Below are 20390 nucleotides of genomic sequence, written 5' to 3' on the forward strand. Positions count from 1 at the left end.
AGTCTGCTTCATCAGAGTTAAAACTTCATTGCTCTACTCTCATTCCTTTTAACTCTGAGTTTTAAGTTACGATTTGCTCCATGCAAAAATGACTTGTAATTGTGAAATGTTGCCCTGAACTGATGTTAGAGCAAAGCATTAGGATGGCATAAATTAAACAGTCATGATCATAATAAGCAGACTAACAAGCACATTGCTTTGTTTATCTTAATGGAAAGTATTTAACACTATTTTAACTGTATTCCTACGAAAGTATTAAAAAAACCAAAATTAAGTCTTTGACACTGTTCTGCCTTACCTCCCACTCTTTAGCAGCATCTTCAGTAGTAGATTCTTCACTAGTTTCAGGCTCTTCCTTCTTTTTTACCACTATAAATCCAGGTTCCCGAAGAGATTCCCCAGTATCTTCTGCGTATATCTCTGGACTCCACTGGATAAAGAAGACATACAAGTGATCTGTCCTAGAGAAGTCAAGTAATGACACAGAAAAAAATAAGGTAAGTTTGTGATCTTTTGGGTCATGTCTAATAATCATGAAGTATGTAAGGTTAAAACGAATACTTACTATTTCATGTTTTATTAGGTATTAGAGACATATTTAAAAAGTATTTTAAATGCTAGGGTTTTCTTTTGTTTATTTTTTGTTTTGTTTTCTTCTGCCTTTGTTTTTAATTACTTGAAGCTGACACTGGAGGAAAAATAGGAAACAAGTTGGCAGTTGACTAGCTGTGTTTTCATACATCAGCATGGTCCTTCAAGCACTTCTATACTGTTGGGAAACCTCTGCTTACAATTGAAGTAACTTGCAGCATAAAACACTAAGATTTTTAAAGTTTATTTAAAAAGAGCTATGTAAAAACATGAATAAACTGGAATTTAAAGGTGTCTGCATGTTTGTTTTCCCCACCCCTGAAGAAGAGCTGAACACTTCCAAGACATGTAATCAAGATAACACAAACTCAAAATTACTACAGATAAAAGAAATAAGATATATATATAGAGACATATATATAGCTAGATCATAAACTACAGACTATAGTAACTGCAGCAAGTACCAAGATTCAAAGTCACCTCTTTTTAAGTTATCTGCCACAAATGGCATAGTTTTCCAGTTTGGAAGAACAAAATGCCAGAATTCCCAGAAGAAAGTAATTTACAAACCTATTAAATGCCAGTCTATACTGTTTAAGCATTTCCTGTACGTGCACAGATGGAGCATTTAGAAAAAGGACATGCAGTGAATGCACTAATACCTGCTCATCATGGAAAAGACAGCTTCAGAGGCAGAGCTTTATGGCTCTGGTTACCAAGACTTTGAACATTCTTTATGTCTCTCTTCAGAGACATTCACTATAGGGAATCTGCACACTGATCAGCATGAAGAACAATATTGGGACTTTTCCCGCCCCCTCCCCCCCCTCCTTACTAGATCCTTGCAAAACTGAGTACTGGAAGAACAGCAAGATACATCGAGCAGCAAAATCACTCAAAACTGCAGCTATAGTTTTCATGTGCCTCTGTTCAGCACACATGTATGTAATAATAGTCTCTGAACAGGATCAGTTATTCAAAGTCACCTCTGTTAAAATTAAGGTTCCTGGATAACACTGATGAAAGGAAAAAGACAGTAAAAGAATAAAACATTTCAGATGCATAAAGCTAGACAAGTTCTATGACAAAGTCAGAACAGGAAGCTGCAGACTCCTCATGCACTGAACTAGATCAATTTTAAAAAGTCTTACAAGTAGGAAAATTAAAAAAGAAATCCTGATTTTAACTTTCTAAGAGCTTGAAATAGTCTATAATTATATCAGTTTAAGTAAAACTTCATGTTTAAGGAACTCAAAGACACTCCTTCCCAGACTGGCTCATTTGAGATTAAGTACGCTGAAATGATGCAGGTTTGGCAGATACCTACTTTTTTTTTTTCTCTTTCGTACCACTAGGTAACAAATAAATTGGTTTAACACTAAATATTTTGACCAATGAAGAGTAGCACTCAAAGCTAACACTGAATTAAGAAAACAAACACCTCGATACCACCACAGGTGACTTTTTGTATACAAAAACATAGGGCACAGAGTGGACTGATAAAGAACACACTACTAATTCCCTATACAGTTAGAGAGAGACCCTTCACAGGTGGAGCAATTTCCAAGATCAGATGCAGATTGTAAAATAAAGAACTGTTTCTTCTGAGATAGGTGATAAATTCTACTTTATACTGAAAGTAGGTATTTGCTCTGCTACATTAGTAAATGAACCAAAGAGACAGTAACCATTTTAATCAGCTGATCTAAACGTCATTGCCATATAAACATTTATCTGTTTTCAAATCAAATACGATACGAAAAGAACAAGCAATTTCTGAGTTGAGTGTAACCACAAGAGCTCACCTGGTCCAGACAGGATTAACTATACCAGAACGAGTGTGACAGATACCTGTCTCAAGAAACTGCACAATCTCTACCACTTAGGGGTAGTGGTATTTAAAAGCAGGTTAGTGATGCACTAGCACAGACTCACTTGTCCCTGTTGGAAAATTCAAATATTTCGATGTAATTTCAGTCCATTACGCATCTCCATTCACAGTGGATACAGAAAACCCCAGAACCCAAACCTACCATCTTTCTTGTTGCAGCCAACTTTAAAGTATGAAATGCTTTTATGTTTGTAATCAACCTTTGCTCCTTTAGATTAAAGAACCCCACTTACTTCTAATTTTCTTTATATGTTACACTTTCTAGGCATTAATTAGTCTTGCTGCATTCCTCTGGACTCTCCAACTGATCCATATCTGTCCTCAACTGCAGTGCCCCAACTGGACATTCTATGCCATTCAGCTCAAAAGAAAAGATGGAAAAGTGACTTGATCATTGTGTGTAGGTATTTATACAAGATGACAGCTGATAGCTTTGTTGTTTCTTTCTTTCCCCCCGCTTCTGACAAGGATGCAATGATCTCCAACACCCCCAAAAATCACATTCAACTTGAAAATAAGTCACAGTTTCCTAGAAGCAGAGCTTATTTCAGAATTCAAGATTTTACCAGTGAGTGAACACAGACACCTCATGTCTTTGAATCACTGCAACAAGTTTAGACATTTTTCCGATATATGTGTTTAAGTTGCTTCCTGGAAAAGTTTTATGTTCCAAATAAAAAGGTAAGACAAAGGAACCCCAGCTAGCCCTTCTGAACTCAGAGCTTGAAGAAGTAGAGAGAATTTTTAGAAAGTTTCCAAATAATGGGAAGCACAAATAATGACAATGAAAACTTTGTTGCAGAACTCACTTCCTTCATCAGACATCACTTACTTGAATCTTTCTTTCTTTGATTATTTATTTGCTACAAACACAAGTCTAAGTAATACCATGAGAAACTACTGGCTGAACCGACAAATAACTCAAGTAAATCAGTAAAACTTCAGTATTGGAATGAGGCATTCCAGTGTTACGTACAAGCTAATCATCAATATGCTCAGTTGCTGGCCTTTTTTTGTGTTGCTTTATAGACAGAGTCAGTGAAAAATTCTGAACGGTGCAGGGAAGAAAAAAAAAAAAAGCTCAAAGACCTACAGGAAAGTGTTGATTTCTACAGTTTACCTCCTTCTTACCTTTCTTGTGGAACAGCAAACCAGTACTCGTGTTTTTTATCCCTCTGTGCATACTGTTGCATTGATGCACTTGCTTGTGAAACGAATGTTTTCCTCATGGGTTTTCCGACCCTGAGACGCAAAAACTTGTGAGATCGATGTCGCCTTTTTTCTTTTGTATGAGAAGAACCTATTAGTAAAGAAAAAGTAAGCTATCCACAAGGTACAAACCAAAATTATTAGCCTATTTTGTATTAGGCAATACAGGTATAATGGACATCAATAAATTAGTAATAGCAGATGAGGTAACACAGGTAGCAATAACTACCTGTCCTTTTTTTGTTACATAACTTGCATCATCAGGATTAACTTCAGAGTACAAAACATTTGAATAATTCTAACATTCATTTCTGCTTCCAACCCCAGATACAAGTCTTTTATCCAGTGCTTGAAAGTATTTCAGAAGGTATTCTCAATGCATATCCCTCAACACTGACTCATAGAATAGCCTGGGTTGGAAAGGACCTTAAGATGATCTAGTTCCAAGCCCGCTGCCATGAGCAGGGACACCTCACACTGAACTATATCACCCAAGGCTCTGTCCAACCTGGCCTTGAACACTGCCAGGGTTGGAGCATTCACAACTTCCTTGGGCAACTCAATCAGATAACCCAATCAGACAACCCTCCTGCTGTTAAAAAGATATTCCATATATATGGCAAAAGCACTATGTTAAATAAGTACTTAGGCTTGATTCACAAATGTCAAAGCTGTTCATTAGTTACTTTGCACTTAGAAAAAGAAAAGCTCTGGCAGTACTAATAGAGGGTTGAGATGAATTTTAATTTATTAGCTATATCAAACACTTCAAAAGGTATGAACACCACTCTAGGATAAAGTATACTGGATGTTGTGGTATGGGATTTTTCACTCCAGAGTATTTAATTGAACTAATAAAATCATACGATTACCCTCAAGGTCTGCGTTTTCAAGTCAGCACCAGGTAAAGGAAGGAAGCTTCTCAAAATTGTTTCTTTGCTAGATTAATTGCCCAAATCCTAGAACATGAGCTGCAGCCACAAGAGACCTCTTAAAGCAATGAAGGAAAATGTAAACTTATGATCAGCTGTGACAAAGAATTTATGCTACCTCTGGTGTTACATGTACATACAGATATGTTCCAGTTTTCTAGGACACTCATCTTTTCTTTACAGTTGAAGTTCTCCTTCAGTGTCTACACTGCAAACTACAGATACACTAAGAACAGAAAACATCACCTTCTTGATCTAGAAACATCTTTATTGTATGTTTTCTCAACTGGATTTTCATTATAAAGTTTAGACGATAGCACAAAGAAAGGACTTTTTTTTTTTCCCCAGTAAATAAATGTGCAGTTGTACATTTTAGAATGATGCCTGCAGTATACAGGATAGTAAAATCGTCAGAATATGCATGATTTAGAAGTATTTTGTAAGGCTGGAAACTCAACTGTGAATTATCAGACTGAAAACAAACCCCAGAAGAACCCTAGATAAACCAAACCTGGCACATGAACTTTGGGGCAGTGTTAAGAGCATTACTCTGGAACTGATCTGACATTTGGGATTTTGATCCTTCAGATGCAGCAGTTTAGAACTTCTCTGACCTAGAGCTCAGAGAAGCAGGACTTGAACCACACCTTAAAAAAGAAAAATGAGTGAGATGATATTTCCAGCTAGCAGAGAGGATGAAAACAATTTAGCCCTGCCCCAAAATCTCAAAAGGACTATTTGCAATGCTCTTTTTTGATGTGTTATCTAATATATTTTTTTTAAGTTCACACAGAGTATATCATACAAAAGTGTTGTACTAATGGCTATTGTGTTTCTCAAGCCTTTTTTTTTCTGTCTCTGCTGATACCCAGCTAACTAAGCAGCAAACATACATGTTACCTTTAATGAGATTCCAGCTTGTTTATATACACACAAAACTACCATCACAATTTCTCCAAATTATCAACTACATCTAGCTTTTATTTCCGTCCAGTGGTTGACATAAGTGTCTGTAAGAATAGAAGAGAATAAGAGTCCTGGATGATGATTAGGAAAAGAATCCAAGGGAGACCTTTTTAACTAGTCTGCTCTTGTTCTCAATTTGCATTGCATCACCTGTTCAACATTCCAAACAAACAGATCATTAATTCCAAACTCAAATATTTAAGCTCTGCAAAGATCAAGAAATGGTAGTTCCCCAAAACCTAGATGCTTAAAACTCCCACAAAAGCAAAGAAATTCAAAGTCCTTGCTGTATGCAGAAGATAAAACAACTATCTAGGTAACTTAATGACACAAAAGTCATAATATGATTACTTCGCAGTTTTAGTCTAATAGGCAGGGTATTAGACAGGGTTCACAGTGTTTCAATTTTGTAATGACATAGTGTTTTCAGTCACCTACTGTTAGCAGATCTGTCATATTTAGTCTCTGATGACCTTCAAGAGTTAAGCTATTACACTGGCTCTATTTAAACTTGCCTGTAGACAATGGAAGTAAAGTAGAAGCTTCACCAAATCTACCTAGATGCGGAAATAATTCATGATTTTATTTGCATTCCACTAATACAGCATGCAAGAAAACAACAATTCCAGCTGCAGCTGGACTGAAATCATCAGCACAAATCTCCAAAAAGTAACCTATGCCTTTTTTTTTTTTTTAATTTCTATTTTGCACTCCCAACCTTCAGTGAGGGTGTATCAGCATGTGCAGATTTCTGATCAGCACGCCTCTGTCTGACTGTATGCAGATACTCTTCTGATTATACATGTATATACTCTGTGACTGTACAGACCACATGATGCATAAAAACCTGCAGTCACTCGATAGAATCTTTCAGAAACTGACAAAACTAAAGCATCTAATACAACTGAACTATAAATACTATTCAATTGGAAGGAAAGCAGCAATTTTGTCAAAGAACTCTGAAATGCAAGATGAATTTCTGTCAATTGCAGAATATATCTTCCTGTTCAATCCAATCTCAACTTTTAGTTAATATAATGAAATCTACCTTCAAATGTACTTCATACATCTATAATGCCTGTTACAAACAGATTATATGATTTCTTTCTAGCCCCCAAAATAGTGCACAATAAAAAAACAGTTTATCTCCATTAGTAAGATGTTAAGGCACCAAAAAGTGACCTATGAATTTTTCTAAAAAGTAAAATCACATAAATACAGAAACAGCTTTCAGTTACTTAAAGAAAAGATACATTTTTTTTTTTATTAACTGAGTAACTTCAACAGACTTTCAAGATAACTTCCAACTAGAACCTGATTTTTGCAGAGGAGTGCAGGTACTAAAGAAGTAATTCTAGTTGTTCCCCATATTCATAGCATTGGTTTCTTACCATCTAGCTCTTATTTATCCTGAAAAATGTCTTTTTGTATGCTTAACCTTGTTCTAGTCAGCATGAAAGAGTGACGAGACACAAGTGAAAAAGTTCTGAAAGCATCTAACAGTGTTAAGATTCTAGTGTTCGTTGCATAAGCCATAATCACAAGGTCAGTACTCTATAAGTAAGATGAAATTAATTCTCTGAAATTCATTCATACACATGTACACTAGGGTCAAAATTTAAGTGGCAGCCAACCGATTGCTAAAGAACGTTTGTAATTTTGAGCTCTCTCCAGTGACCAATGCATCATGGACCAAATTCACAAGCTCACTTAAATCTCCCCTACAAATATACTATGTTTTAATATGATTGTAAATATAATTTCGGTGACGAAAAATGACAAAGATATCCACATTTTCAGTTTCCTGAGCAGTACTTTTTCCCTCTGATTTATATAAAGTATAACTTAGGCATATCTTCAAACCAATGAGAAATATAAGCAATATGAAGGAAGATGTATTCTACAGAATGAAACCCAACAAAATTCTGATGAGTTAGAGGAACATTGCAAATCTGAAGGTTAAGACTGTATCCATAGATACTGACTCACCTTCCAGTTGCCCATCTCCTGCAGTCACATTTTTCTGACCAGTTTGTTTTTTTGAACCCTGTTGCATGTTCTCTCTTTGTTGTTTTGTCTGTTGCATAGTGTGAGTCTTCCACAATTTGCGGAGTTCCTCAACTTCTGTCTCTGAGTCTTGAGTTCGCTCTCTCACTCCTTTCTCTTTGTTAGTTGTCTCTTTCTTTTGAGAGTCTGTGGTATCTTCACAACGTGGACATTCCTCTCCCATCTTACTCTCTCCTTCTAGTTCTTTTCCTAGTGAGGAATCTTGATTATTGCCCACTTCTGCCTCTTTGTCATGCTCTTCACTACTATGGGATCCTTGTAAAGACTGCTGGAGGACATCTGCAATATTTTCACTAGGTTCTTTTCCCCCCTTTCTAGACATCTCAGCTCCTTCTGAGCCCAAGCTGTGGGTACCAAACTGTTTAACATTTACAACCGTTTCCACACTGGGTTTTAAGTCACTGGCTGCTTCGTTTGAGTCTGAAATGATTGTTAAACATTCAGTGCTTGTCTGGTTTATTGTTTGGACAGATTCTGATGATGCTCCAGAAGACTTGTCTTGTCGAAGCTCATCTGAGGATACAAGTTCCTCACGTATTGGAGAGAGTTCTGATTCTGTGAAGACATCTTCTGAAAGAGACTCCTCTGTGCTCCTTGGGGCAGTACTAGCACTGTCATTGCCTGTATCCTGAATCCTGGAATCTGTTTCATCTGCATTGCTCTTTGCACCCTTCCTGGAATGGCAAAGTTCTCTTACAGACAGCTGTTCTACATCTCTGTTGAGCAAAAAAGAATGTCGTTATAGCAGGTGCCTTCTGTATCAAGCTCTTCTTTACCAAGTTTTGTTTAATGCTAAAAGAAATTAAAAGTGCTCTTAAAAAAACAACCCTTAAGCAACGATAGGCCAGAGCATCAGTAATAAGAAACAAGCATAAAATATGCTCTTGTATGAGTAAACTTAAGGGAGACCTTTTACCAGCATGACATAGATAGGACTTTCCAAATTCATTACATGACTTTCACAGGGCTTCCCAGGAAGCCAACAAGATTGTTTGAGATGCTTAAAGTATAAACACCAAAACAACAGAGGAAAAACCAATAAAACACTACATAAAACCATAACCTGTAAAGGTGAATACCTTCCACAGTCTTGCAAGCTTCGCCTACCAAAAAGCCCGGTACAATTGTATAGGTCTGTCCCACCCTATCATGAAGTTGACGCCCAGCTCACTGGTAAGAAAGGAATAGCAAAACCCATCTGGTCCAACCTTAACTATCTAAGTTAGTCAATGCAGAACAACAGGAACCATTAAGGTAGATCTTACCATTTTGCCCATGAGAAATACCTAAACCAGTGATAAGTGTCTTCTCCAGTCAGGTACCTATCTTTGAGGATACCATTGTTAGGCAAAATAAATCCCAAACTACTTGGTACAACGGAACGATTTAAAAAGCAGATATCAGATGTTGATAAATAGTGTAAAAGCAAGCATAAAATAACTTCTTTTCTTCAACAGAAACAATCTTATTCAAACCTGCCTTTCAAGAAGAAGCTAACCAGAAATTCTGTGAGTTTTAGAAGAGTACTGAGTATCATTATACCTTACTTAAAAAATGCAACTGTTTAAAAATTACACACCAGGCAAACAGCTTTACTCTCTCATACATACAGACAACTCTACCTTGGTTAAAGAAGTCCACTTCCCTGCAGTTAAGATGGTCAAGGTAGTCTGCGAATACCTGTTTTATGAGCTGTGACAGGCAAATGCGGTGGCATAATTTTATCTTTTTTTTAAGTCCTTTTTGGCTTTAATGTTAAGAGTTCATTCTATTTCTGAGGCCAGTACAAGAATTAGGCAACCGACACAATGGAACAAAGATTTTTCATAATGCTGTTTAAAGTCAGTTTTAAATGTCTACCATACTAAACATCAGTAATCCAAACTCAACTCTGTTCACCCCTAACAAGCTACATCCAAAGGCAAACATGCAGTTCCTCCCTCACTCAAAAAGGGAAAAAATATACTCCTAATGCCATAAAAATACACATACATCTTAGAAAATGAGTCTTACAACCATATATCAGAGCAACAGGAGCTTAAGAAGGAAGTGAAAAACTGTAAACAATAAAGAGTTACACGTAAAGCTGCTTAAGTTGGACTTTTCTATTCCATACATCTGTCTTAAATTCCTGAGGGATCAAACACATCTGTTCCTGTGTCCTGGGAAGGGACAGAGGAAGTGGTGTGGTATCTCTTGCTATACAGTACTTCTTAAAAGAGACTACTGGAGGAAATTAGAATCCATGTATATAGAAGAAGATTTATTCTATACAGCATATAGAATGTGAGAACTTAAGGTGAAGCAAGTTTTCTCATGGATCTTTCCAAGCCAATCTTCAATGATGTTCATAGAACAGAAAACAGAAGAAAATGTGGTTTTGCTAGTTTTGCATGGTCAGCAATATGGCTACTGTTCATATTTACTCAGAGCTTTATAAATACTATTCTATCTTACATGCTTAATGAATCCTTAATTTTGCTGTCCACAATTTCCTTATACAGAGCAGCTGACATCACTTCTTCCATTGGACACATGATGCCATACTCTTCACAGCCGTTCTCTTGAACCAGAGGATCCATTTTATGAGGATCAAACATTATATTATTTGGCGTCACTAGCAGCACACCATTGACCGTACCCTAAAATGAGAGGGAAAATACGTGGTAATTTTTCTCCTTTGTATTTCGGCGTAGTCTCCATTTTTTATAGGAAAAACACGTTTGTAAAGCATTTTTGTATTGAAGCAATTTTATACAGTTCCTTGTGTTTTTCAGTCATCTAGAAAAGCATAACCATTTTTCTGGGGAAGCAAATTAATTGCACCTACTTTCCCAAAAGAACAGTTTTGGTCCTCACAGCTACTTAATACCTGGCTTGAGTAAAAAAAAACCCTAAACAACAAAACCTAAACCTCACACACCCAAAAAACCCAAAAAAACCCACAACACACCAAAGAGAAAAAAAACCTTGCACTTTAAAGGATATGCTAGGCAGCTCCTCTGAGGTAAAGACACATCTTTCCCATATAACCACAGTTTTACTTTATTGCTATTTTACAAATAACTTCATAACTTCAAGCATTGTCCAAATCCTGACTTTTCACTCCTCTCACTTGGCTATTATTTAATTAAAGAACAAGAAAAGAATGATCTTCAAAAATTGTTTATCTTTACACAAAAACAACAGCAGTATCCAATACAAGTCACTCTAACTTAATGGACCTGTTGACTGATTGGACAAATATATTTACAGAATAAAACTAGATCAAAAATATTAAAGATTTTTAAAGATGCAGCTGCACCAAGATGCGGCTTTAGATGGCTTTCATCACAGCTGCAGTACATGAATACAAGTAGACTTCGAACTTCTAGTATTAAAACATTTAAAGAAAGTTGATACTCATACCATGAGCTGTAGGTTTTTACACAGGACAGGTACCAAGATAATTTACTATATACTGAACTTCTTTTTCTCCCAATTTTTTAAGCATTAGAAACACATGCAAACATCAACACCAGCTGAGCTGCCTGCTAAAGAATTAATTAGACTGTTAAAGTGGTAGGGTTTGAGCTAAAATTATGAACTGGAGGAAATCTAGCTTTAAGCAGGATGACAGTAATTCTTCAGTCACAGATCTTGACTCTTGAGGACTGTACAAATTTAGAAAGACATTCAAAACTTTTGTGCAACAATCACAAGAGTTGCTTCATGTGAAAAAATGTTCACAGTGATTACAATCACTCTGTATGGGGGGGGTGTGTGTGTGATTGTTTTCAGGTTTGTTTTAAGACAACATATCAGCACAGCATGAAATACAACTACAGTCCTCCCCAATTCCAGAAATTTGTTCCCAGCATTATGATGGTTGCTGACCTTCACAGTAGAAAAACAAAGACGCCATGTAGTGAGCAGGAAATTGCATGTTATAAAAACCAAACCAAAAATAGTATTAAAGTCTACAGCAGTGACCAAAGCTATCACCATTATGGAAAAATGGAAACAGTCTCAAGTACACATTCTTAAGGTGCTTTTAAGCCCTATTAGTTGTTCAGTGCCTTGTCTGGTTTTCTACATTCCTTTTAGAGTAAAAAGCATATGCTTAAAGTCTTCAAAGTCAGCAGAACGTAGTTACAGAATTCCAAGGTGTTTAAGACACTGACACAAAACTGTCACTGGCATTTCTTTCCCAGCACTGTACTGTGGAAACAGACTTTCAATGTGCACAGAAGATTTTCAAGAAGATGACTGTCAGTGGAAGTCTACATTTGGTTATATCCACTGTAGTCTAGAAGATAAATCTAACATGACTTCAGAAGTCAGTAAGTCTACTCAGAAGAACAACTGCTTTTCTTTAAAGACATATTACTTCTGTAAATTCAGTACATAAAAAAAAAAAATAAAGCAGCATCATTTCTAAATCTGAAGTCTTCCATTAATGACTGCACATGTAAACATTTTACCAGTGTTCTCCACATCCATCCCAGAGAAGTCAAGGCCATAGCACTGACGGCAGTTGGACTATATGATCTTTATAGGTCCCTTCCCTACTTTTTCGCTGCCCATGTGCTTCATCAAGAACAGTCAAGATAGAGAAAGAGATGAAAAATAGATAAGGTTATATGACTGCTCTAGCCAAAGGATTTAAGAGTTCAATACCAACTTATAAAATCATGTATTACTCAGCAGAAGCAGTAAGTACTCAAGTTCATTAGAGAACTGAATTTCCAGCCTAAGATTTTGTCTTCACATATTCACTATTTCATGAACCTTCCTTAATAAATTAAGTACACAGGAAGTCCTAAAGCTCCTGAGGCAATAAAAAGAGATGTTGTTTTTCTATCAAGGGGTGAGCTGTCACTACTGATATATCATTCACATCAACAAGGTCCAATGCTTTATCTGAGCTCTCAAAAGCAAGTTAGACTGCTTCAGCTGTTAGTCCAGATCAAATATCAATTAAATAATATTTTATTGCAAAGTATATTAGAAGTTTCCTAAGTCAATTTTACATTGCTTATCTGAACACTAGAGAATCACAACATCAGAATAATATGTATAAAGAACCAGCTGCACATCTTCTCCTCATTTCAGTTATCTTGCTTCAGCCTCAATTTCAGCAGTTCAGAAGACATCAACTTACCCATCCCAAACCTCGCAGGCCAGGCTTATTAATATCTTAAAGAAATGTCATCATATCCAAGACAGTCATCTTTTTCCAGGGCACATCTGAATGTACTTTTATCATAAAGATAATACTTTATTGGGTTCCCCCCTCCCTTGTAGAAATTCTGAACCTTGTCAGCATCCTCCTTTTCACTTCACGAACAACGTGTACTTTTTGTGCCCATGTTTCCAGGTTGGCTTTTTTTTTGTTGTTGTTTCTTAAACCTTAGTATTAGTAATTTTCCTTTACCTACTACTTTTCAAAACAGGGCAAGCAAACTAGCAAAAATAATAATGAACGAAGAATTTAAAAGCTCCTATATTAGCTTCAGTTTCAATCAAGTAGACTGTTTAAGACACCTTTTTCTGTCTCCAAATAACAGTTCAAAGAATTAAAAGCCAAAGCAACACACCTTTCCACAAAAGCGTGGCTGCAAGAAAGGGCATGCCTACATACGCAATAAACGGTGAGTGAAGGTGTGACTCTGCAGCACACTGGTTGCACAGATTTATTCTCCGACCAGGGTGTGGCATATTTACACCACCCTGTTTCTAACAGTGCCCAACACCCCACCTCTAACAGTAGCCATCACCAGGTAACAGAGAGCAAATACTGGAACACAGAAAATGTTCCCAGGTTCCAGCATCTCAGGTTACTGCATCTCAGAGAATTCCTATACGCTTGTCCAGGAATTCACATGAATGACTAAAACCAACTCCAAACACATATGGAATAAGCAGTCTTGAAAAAGTGAGAAGAAATTAGACTGTCTGAACTTAATGCAAGCCCTTTCACATGTGAAATTGATCTATTGAAAACCAGGCTTTCACTAGACTGCAGTTCACAAGCATCAGATGAGTGAGATTTCACATCTGAAACCCTTTAAGACAGTTAACTATGAGCTTCAAAATCACTTCTAGAGTGGGACACAGAGGATGAATCTTTTAAGCTTCCTCCAGAAAACCTTTGAAGTTTTATCATCCTGCATCATGAAGAAACATATCAAGGAGAGGATAAGATGACATGCCAAAGAACATTCCTACCACGTGTGACACAAAGGCTAAATTAAATTCTAAACTTATGAAATCTGGTACTCCAATCTGAGCGTGTTAGCATTCATTCCTCTCCCTACCTTTCTCCCTGAGTATGGGCTGACACTGCAATGGATTATAACTCTTTAAACAGAATTCTCCTTGAAGTTCTGAAAATCAGCTATAAAGATGCAAGTCAGACAGATGCTGTGAACACTTCCCATAATATTCTGATGAGGAACAGTACATAAATAATATACTGTAAATTTTAACCCTAGATTTTTCCACAATTTTCCACTAGCCAATTTCTAACAGAGGCTCACAGTCCTCAACTCCTCTGCATCAGAGCACTTAAACTAGTAAGTAATGACTTGTCTAGGAACAATGTCAAAAAAGTCACCTAAGGACTTTTTGCAAGGAGTGAAGCAAACTAACTTGCAAACTAGAACAAAGCTACAAACAAAGCTTTTCCAGTACTTTTCACCAACTTCTAACACACAGCAAACCTACAGCTGAGCAAGAGTCAGCAGTATTCCTATATACATACCCAAACTTCAGGTGAAGGAGGAAGTACTACAAGTACTTTGAGTTTCTTTGTATTTATTCAGTTTGAGTGAAGGCATGATTTTGCCTGATTAAAGTGCCTAATAGTCATTTTGCTCTGGGGGGAGAGGAATAAATTTTGTTTTTCCTTAAAGCATTCTGAGGTAACATCTTTTGACATTCTCTCTGTCCCTGAAAAATCTGTGCAAGACTTGTGCACCTATGAACTGAAGTTAATTAATTGCCACTAACTTAGAGGCATTTGTGTAATGACACTACTGAGAGACCTGTAACTCCTCCTTCAAAATAAAATCAAGATTTCTACCAGACTACACTGAATACAGAAGTGTTTGTTTACAGAATTAGAAGTCAATTCTGCTCACAGTGTTCTGCTTTAGGAAGATGGAAGTGAAGCTACACAACTACCTATTTCCTTACAGTTTAAAGCATGTTCTTCTCCACTGTAACTAAAGAGAATTATTTATGAGAGAGACTAACCTAAAGAAAAAACAGATCTCATGCCATCATCAAGAAAGAATCACTTAACAAAATGGCTACAGGGAAGTTTGTCACAAGTTAGTCACATATTAACTGTTTGTATCATGTCTAAGAAACAAGTGGTCTGAGAATCCAAAGGAAAAAGTATTTTAAAAAAAGTTTATATAGATGTATGTCTATAGAAAATGATCCATCTACCTATCAGTAACTAAATTTTACTGTGTGTTTATGGTTTAAGTGTACTTTATTTTTACATCCCATACAGTAACAGTAAAGCTTGAAGGTTTAAGTACCTTGCCATTAGTGATGTACTTGCAATTGATTTTTAGAAATTTCTCTGTAAATGCTTCCTCCTCTTCGGAGGTGGACGATACCACTCTTGTAGGGCGAACACACGGGTGTGCTGGTGAAGCAGCTGACTCTTTCCGCTGGACTCCATCTGGATCCTATAAGGGAATATTAAAATTTAAAAAAAAAAAAAAAAAAAAAGCAGGGCAGGAGGAAAAATTAGGAACTTATCAACCAATATTAACTTTAAGAGATTTTGTTGTGTAATTTTACTTATTTTTCTTTGACATAAAGAAAATGTAAAAATAGGGTTCCAAGTCCACTGCAGTTTAAAGGACTGCCTTGATCTGATGGTGTACGCAACTAACAAAGTACAGCTCAACAAGCCCATAAGAAATGCAAGAGAGCAAAGGTATTCAGAATCAACCTGGTAATAAACAGAACAACGATTAGAATTCACGTAAGGAAGCCATACAGTGTCACATGCAAAATTTGAGCAGAAGTTAGCAGAAAGGATTATTTTCTAACTTCAATCGAAGTCCTATTAAGTGTCTTCTGTTTACCTTCCATGATATTACACATGACTTTGTTGCAAAGTCAGCTAGTCCAACCCTGTGTTCAAAGCAGGCCTAAGCTCATATTACATCATGCTGCTCATTGCCTTTCCAGTTGAGTTGCAGTCTTCAAGGCTGGAGATTCCACAGCCTTTCCAAGGAACCTGCTCCAGCGTTGAACCACTCTCACTATGAAAAATTTTTTTCTGTCATTTAACCAGGACCTCTTCTGCAGCAACTTGAAGCTGTTGCTGCTCACTGTTTTATTACAAACCTCTGAAGACCCCAAACTCTTCTTCCCTTCTCTCTGACCTATCAGGTAGGTACAAACATAGAAATGAGGTTGTCCATTAGTATTTTCTTCTCCCGACTAAAAACATCCCAACTCTCAGCCAGTCCTTGTGCCTGATTTTCCATTCCCTGACCATCTTAATGGCCCTCCACTGGACTCTCTCCATCATGCCAATCTTTGCCTTGTACTGGAGGTGCCAGAAGTTGACACAATACTGCAAATGCAGCTTCACGAGCCCCCCAGACAGGGGAATAACCATTTCCTTTAACCTGGTGGCATTCCTCTTTCATTTGCCACCTGGCATATCATTAGCCTTCACCATCACAAGTGAACAAAGTTCAACATCTCCACCAGGACACTACTCCTCATACTCTGCTAGCAAGCCTTACCCTGTGCTACCACATGAGACTCTTTCTGTTCCAGGCAGGTCTTAGCTGTTGTTGAATTTCATGAGGTTTCTGTTACTTCATCTCTCCAGACTCTTGTTCCTCTCATGAGCAGCCTTTGCCCTTCCCTCCAGTGTATTGCCCATTTTCCCTAATTTTTGCTGCCACCCTCCCCACCCTCCAAGCTTGTTGACAGTGCATTCTGTTCTGTATCCCAACATTCAGGTCACTAATGAGCAGGTTATCAACAATATTAGGCCAATAGAGACCCTCAAGGATTTGTAATTGTCCACCATCACAGAAAACAAACAACAAACAACAACCAGCCACACACACAAATACTGAATCACTTTGAGCCCAAAGATCCTGCCAATTTTTCCAGCCCATCTCGTAGTCCATCCAATTCAGTTCACATTTCCCTAGTATGTAATAAGGCTGCTCTGGGACAGTGACCTTCCTGGGCAGATAATAGGAACAGTTACCCACGTTGCTGTCTTAACAGTACATCCAAAGTAGTGAATATGGAACCTTACAAGGGACAAGACAAAGCAGTGAAATAAAAACTACATGTATAGCAGACAGACTACACCAAAGCCTACTTTATAGTCACAGCAACCCTGTCTTAGAGCTTAACCAAGATCTAAAGACTCCCATTTCATACATAATCACTATTTTTAGTTACTAATAAAATATTACTATTTGTTAAAAATGTGAACGACTATGTTCCCTTTTGTTTTCTGCTTTTCTGTTCAGTTCTATTCACTAGTACAGATGGAAGTTAAATACCTTTAACCACATTCACGAACCTTATACACAATTTTTTCAGTCATCTCTGGCAATACTGTAGCCTTTGATTGCATCTGACAATTTTAGTTAGAAAGCACAAAACCCAAAACATCTTAGAGAACACTGAAGTGAATTTTACTGAAAAAGCTAAAACCCAAACTTCCCAGAGATGATTTATCATTCTATATACGCCTCTCTCCTAAAAATTATGTGATCACCTTTGTAACTCGCATAACTTAGCAAATGGCCGCAAGAACCCTCAGCTGATATCCAAGTCCACTGTGAAGAAGCCATCTCTCTCATTTACATTGTCATGCAATATAGAACAGGAATAATACTGGTGGCAGACTTTCAAATTTAATGACGACTCCTTTGTCACTACATATTATTTTGAAGTGCATTTTAAGTTTTATAGGTAGTAGAGACATAAAAAAACCAAACAAACCACAACAAAAAAAACAACAAACAAACCCAAACTTAACATGGCAATGCAGGTCTTACATTAGCCACATGCTGATTTGTATTTAGACACATGGTTGTGTTAAACTAATCCAGTGTGTGATAAAACAGAAACAAAAAAGCATGGAGAATAGAATACTTTCTATTTTATCTCAACAACAGTTCAGTTGTTCATTAGCCATCTTACTCAATTTACAGCAAGAACTCATCAGTTTAAATGACCATAGCGCTGAGAAACCCCTTTATATTAGGCAGGTAGCATAACATATGCTTTACCTTGAAATGGGCTTAAATTTAAACTGTACATCAAGCCAAAATTGAAGGAGAGTGACAGATGACAGATATCAATGCAGAGCGTAACAGAATGTATGCTCTCATTCATAATGACAGCAATCAGCAAAGAGAAACACAGAAAACAGGTGCTATGATTAAGAACAAGACTCTCCAGCCTTAAGTGCTCAAACAGAAGTTGAGTGCCTTTTGTGTTGCTAGACTGCTTGAAAAACAAACCCGAACACACATACAGAGTCCACACCAACAAAGGCAAGTGACTTTCATCCTTTGCTTTCTTTTGACAAACTGTATCTATAAATATCCCTTCCCTCCTTACATGTATTTTGAAAGACCTCAGAAACAGAGACTTCCATAATCACTTTATTACATCTTGTCACATTGCTCATTTGTTTTACCTTCCCTGAAGCATTTAAGAACTGCTTGTAGTAACCCACAACATGTAATGATGTGTGCAAAATTGTTCTCCAACACCACAGTGTCAGGTAAATGACATTTAACACTCAGATTGTTACTAACATTGAACTGCCTACACTAGACAAAACAACCTTTTGCATAGGAAGATGCTAACTTTTAGAAGTTTTTAATCTAGTTGGTTTCTTCTACACTTTCAAGCTTTTATCTATTATAGAATCATAGAATCATAGAATAGTTAGGGTTGGAAAGGACCTTAACATCATCTAGTTCCAACCCCCCTGCCATGGGCAAGGACACCACACACTAAACTAGGTCGCCCAAGGCTCTGTCCAACGTGGCCTTGAACACCTCCAGGGTTGGAGCATTCACAACTTCCTTGGGCAACCTATTCCAGTGCCTCACCACCCTCACTGTGAAGAACTTCTTCCTTAGATCTAACCTAAACTTCCCCTGTTTAAGTTTAAAGCCATTACCCCTTGTCCTACCACTAGAGTCCCTAATGAAGAGTCCCTCCCCAGTATCCTTGTAGGCCCCCTTCAGAAATTGGAAGGCTGCTATGAGGTCTCCACGCAGCCTTACAGTCTAAGTTTCAGATAAATTACAGGTATGGTTACACAACTAAGCCCCCTTATCTACTATATGCAAACAAGCATACACAAAATAATGCACAAGAGCAAGCATAAGGTATTTTTCTGACATAGGATCAGCATTGTAAGAGCAGCCCTGATTTCTAGTAGTGAAACTATTTTCCCTTGAGTAACTTCTCATGACATAAATCTATATGGGTAGATCTATCCTAACATTTACAGTCATTCCAAGACTGATACAGACAAATGTGTTCTTGCAGACTAGTCTGTTTACTGTGCTACATCAAATTCAGTTTGCCATAAAACATAAAAGAAATTATTCAACACAAATGACAGCAGACATATTACATGAACAGAAATATTAGGCCAGAGTAGTCTACCGGAGTAGGCATCTGACAGCTTGACTAAGCACTATGAAGACAGCTTGTTATTTGAGAGAAAAGACAGTATCTAGGAAAAGAATAATAGTAACAGATAAAGAAATATCTGAATAAGGTCATAATCACAGAGAAGCTCAGGCTCCAATGCTGCATTTCCTGCTTGGAGTCCTCCCCATGGAATTCTGTTGACAGGAAGCCAGTGTTCCTGGAAAGACATACTTATACAAAGCTAGCTCCTAGCTAAGAATCTACATTCAAGCTGAAGTACAGAGCAGCTTTGATGGCTAAATAATTTTAGCATTAGAAAAATCTACAAAGGTGGAACTACTGAATAAGCCTTTCATTGAAACTTGCTTCCCCCCATCCCCATTTACTTCATTTTGCTAAAGGAAATCAGAGAACCTCCTCCCACACTGCTAAAGGGAGCAGGGGAGCTCTTTTCTTTTAGCTATTTGAGTATTCTTGCCCATGTATCACTGCTACAAAAACTCAGTAAGATTAGAGACAAATGTTTAACTAGTTCTGAAAAGTAGCAAATACAGAAATGCAACAGGAACTAGTATTTAAGACTTCAGTGTGCAAGGATAGTATTTTGCTACAAACAACTTGCCTTCAAAGCAGTTTTCACATAGAAAACTGTCATTTACAAAGACTAAAAGCTTATATTTAACTTTAAAAAGGTACTATTTTTCTTTTCAACTTGAAATGTTGTTAAGCACTTTCTCAGCAGAACGAAAGGATAGTGTAAGAAGAAAGCATAGCATCTGTAACATTTCTCTTGCAAGGGAAAATTCATTTCAAGGACAACAGGTATACCTACATTTACTGTAGCCTTGTCAAGCTCTGCTTCGGAAGATGTAGGTGATAGGGGACTTATAGGACTTAGAGAGGGGGAGCTGTCCACACTAGAAATGTAGTCTGGGTCAGGAACATACAAAATCTATAAAGAAGATATAATGTAGTTAGAAGTTATGCTTTCAGGTTTACTTCAGACTTTCCAGCAGTTCAGGTGTATTTCCTATGTCTTCTCAAAATAAGCTATACAAAATCATTCA

The 20390-nt window shown here is 37.2% G+C and overlaps 1 protein-coding gene across 1 annotated transcript in view; it reads right to left on the reverse strand.

Moving 5' to 3' along the window:
• Nucleotides 1-265: 265 nt before the first annotated feature.
• The window catches only part of LOC104407946 (oxidation resistance protein 1-like), a gene marked incomplete at its 3' end in the record, with an annotated part of 28351 nt that continues 8226 nt past the window's right edge, over nt 266-20390 (reverse strand). The window contains exons 3-8 of the mRNA XM_010017360.1: nt 20162-20275; nt 15189-15341; nt 10114-10298; nt 7579-8372; nt 3614-3782; nt 266-461 (exon numbers count right to left, since the gene is read on the reverse strand). Of these exons, the coding sequence (XP_010015662.1) occupies nt 266-461; nt 3614-3782; nt 7579-8372; nt 10114-10298; nt 15189-15341; nt 20162-20275 (1611 nt within the window). The remainder of the gene's footprint in view (nt 462-3613; nt 3783-7578; nt 8373-10113; nt 10299-15188; nt 15342-20161; nt 20276-20390) is intronic.

The sequence above is a fragment of the Nestor notabilis genome, unplaced genomic scaffold (assembly GCF_000696875.1).
Source record: "Nestor notabilis isolate BGI_N333 unplaced genomic scaffold, ASM69687v1 scaffold17246, whole genome shotgun sequence".
In the NCBI taxonomy this organism is placed as follows: domain Eukaryota; kingdom Metazoa; phylum Chordata; class Aves; order Psittaciformes; family Psittacidae; genus Nestor; species Nestor notabilis.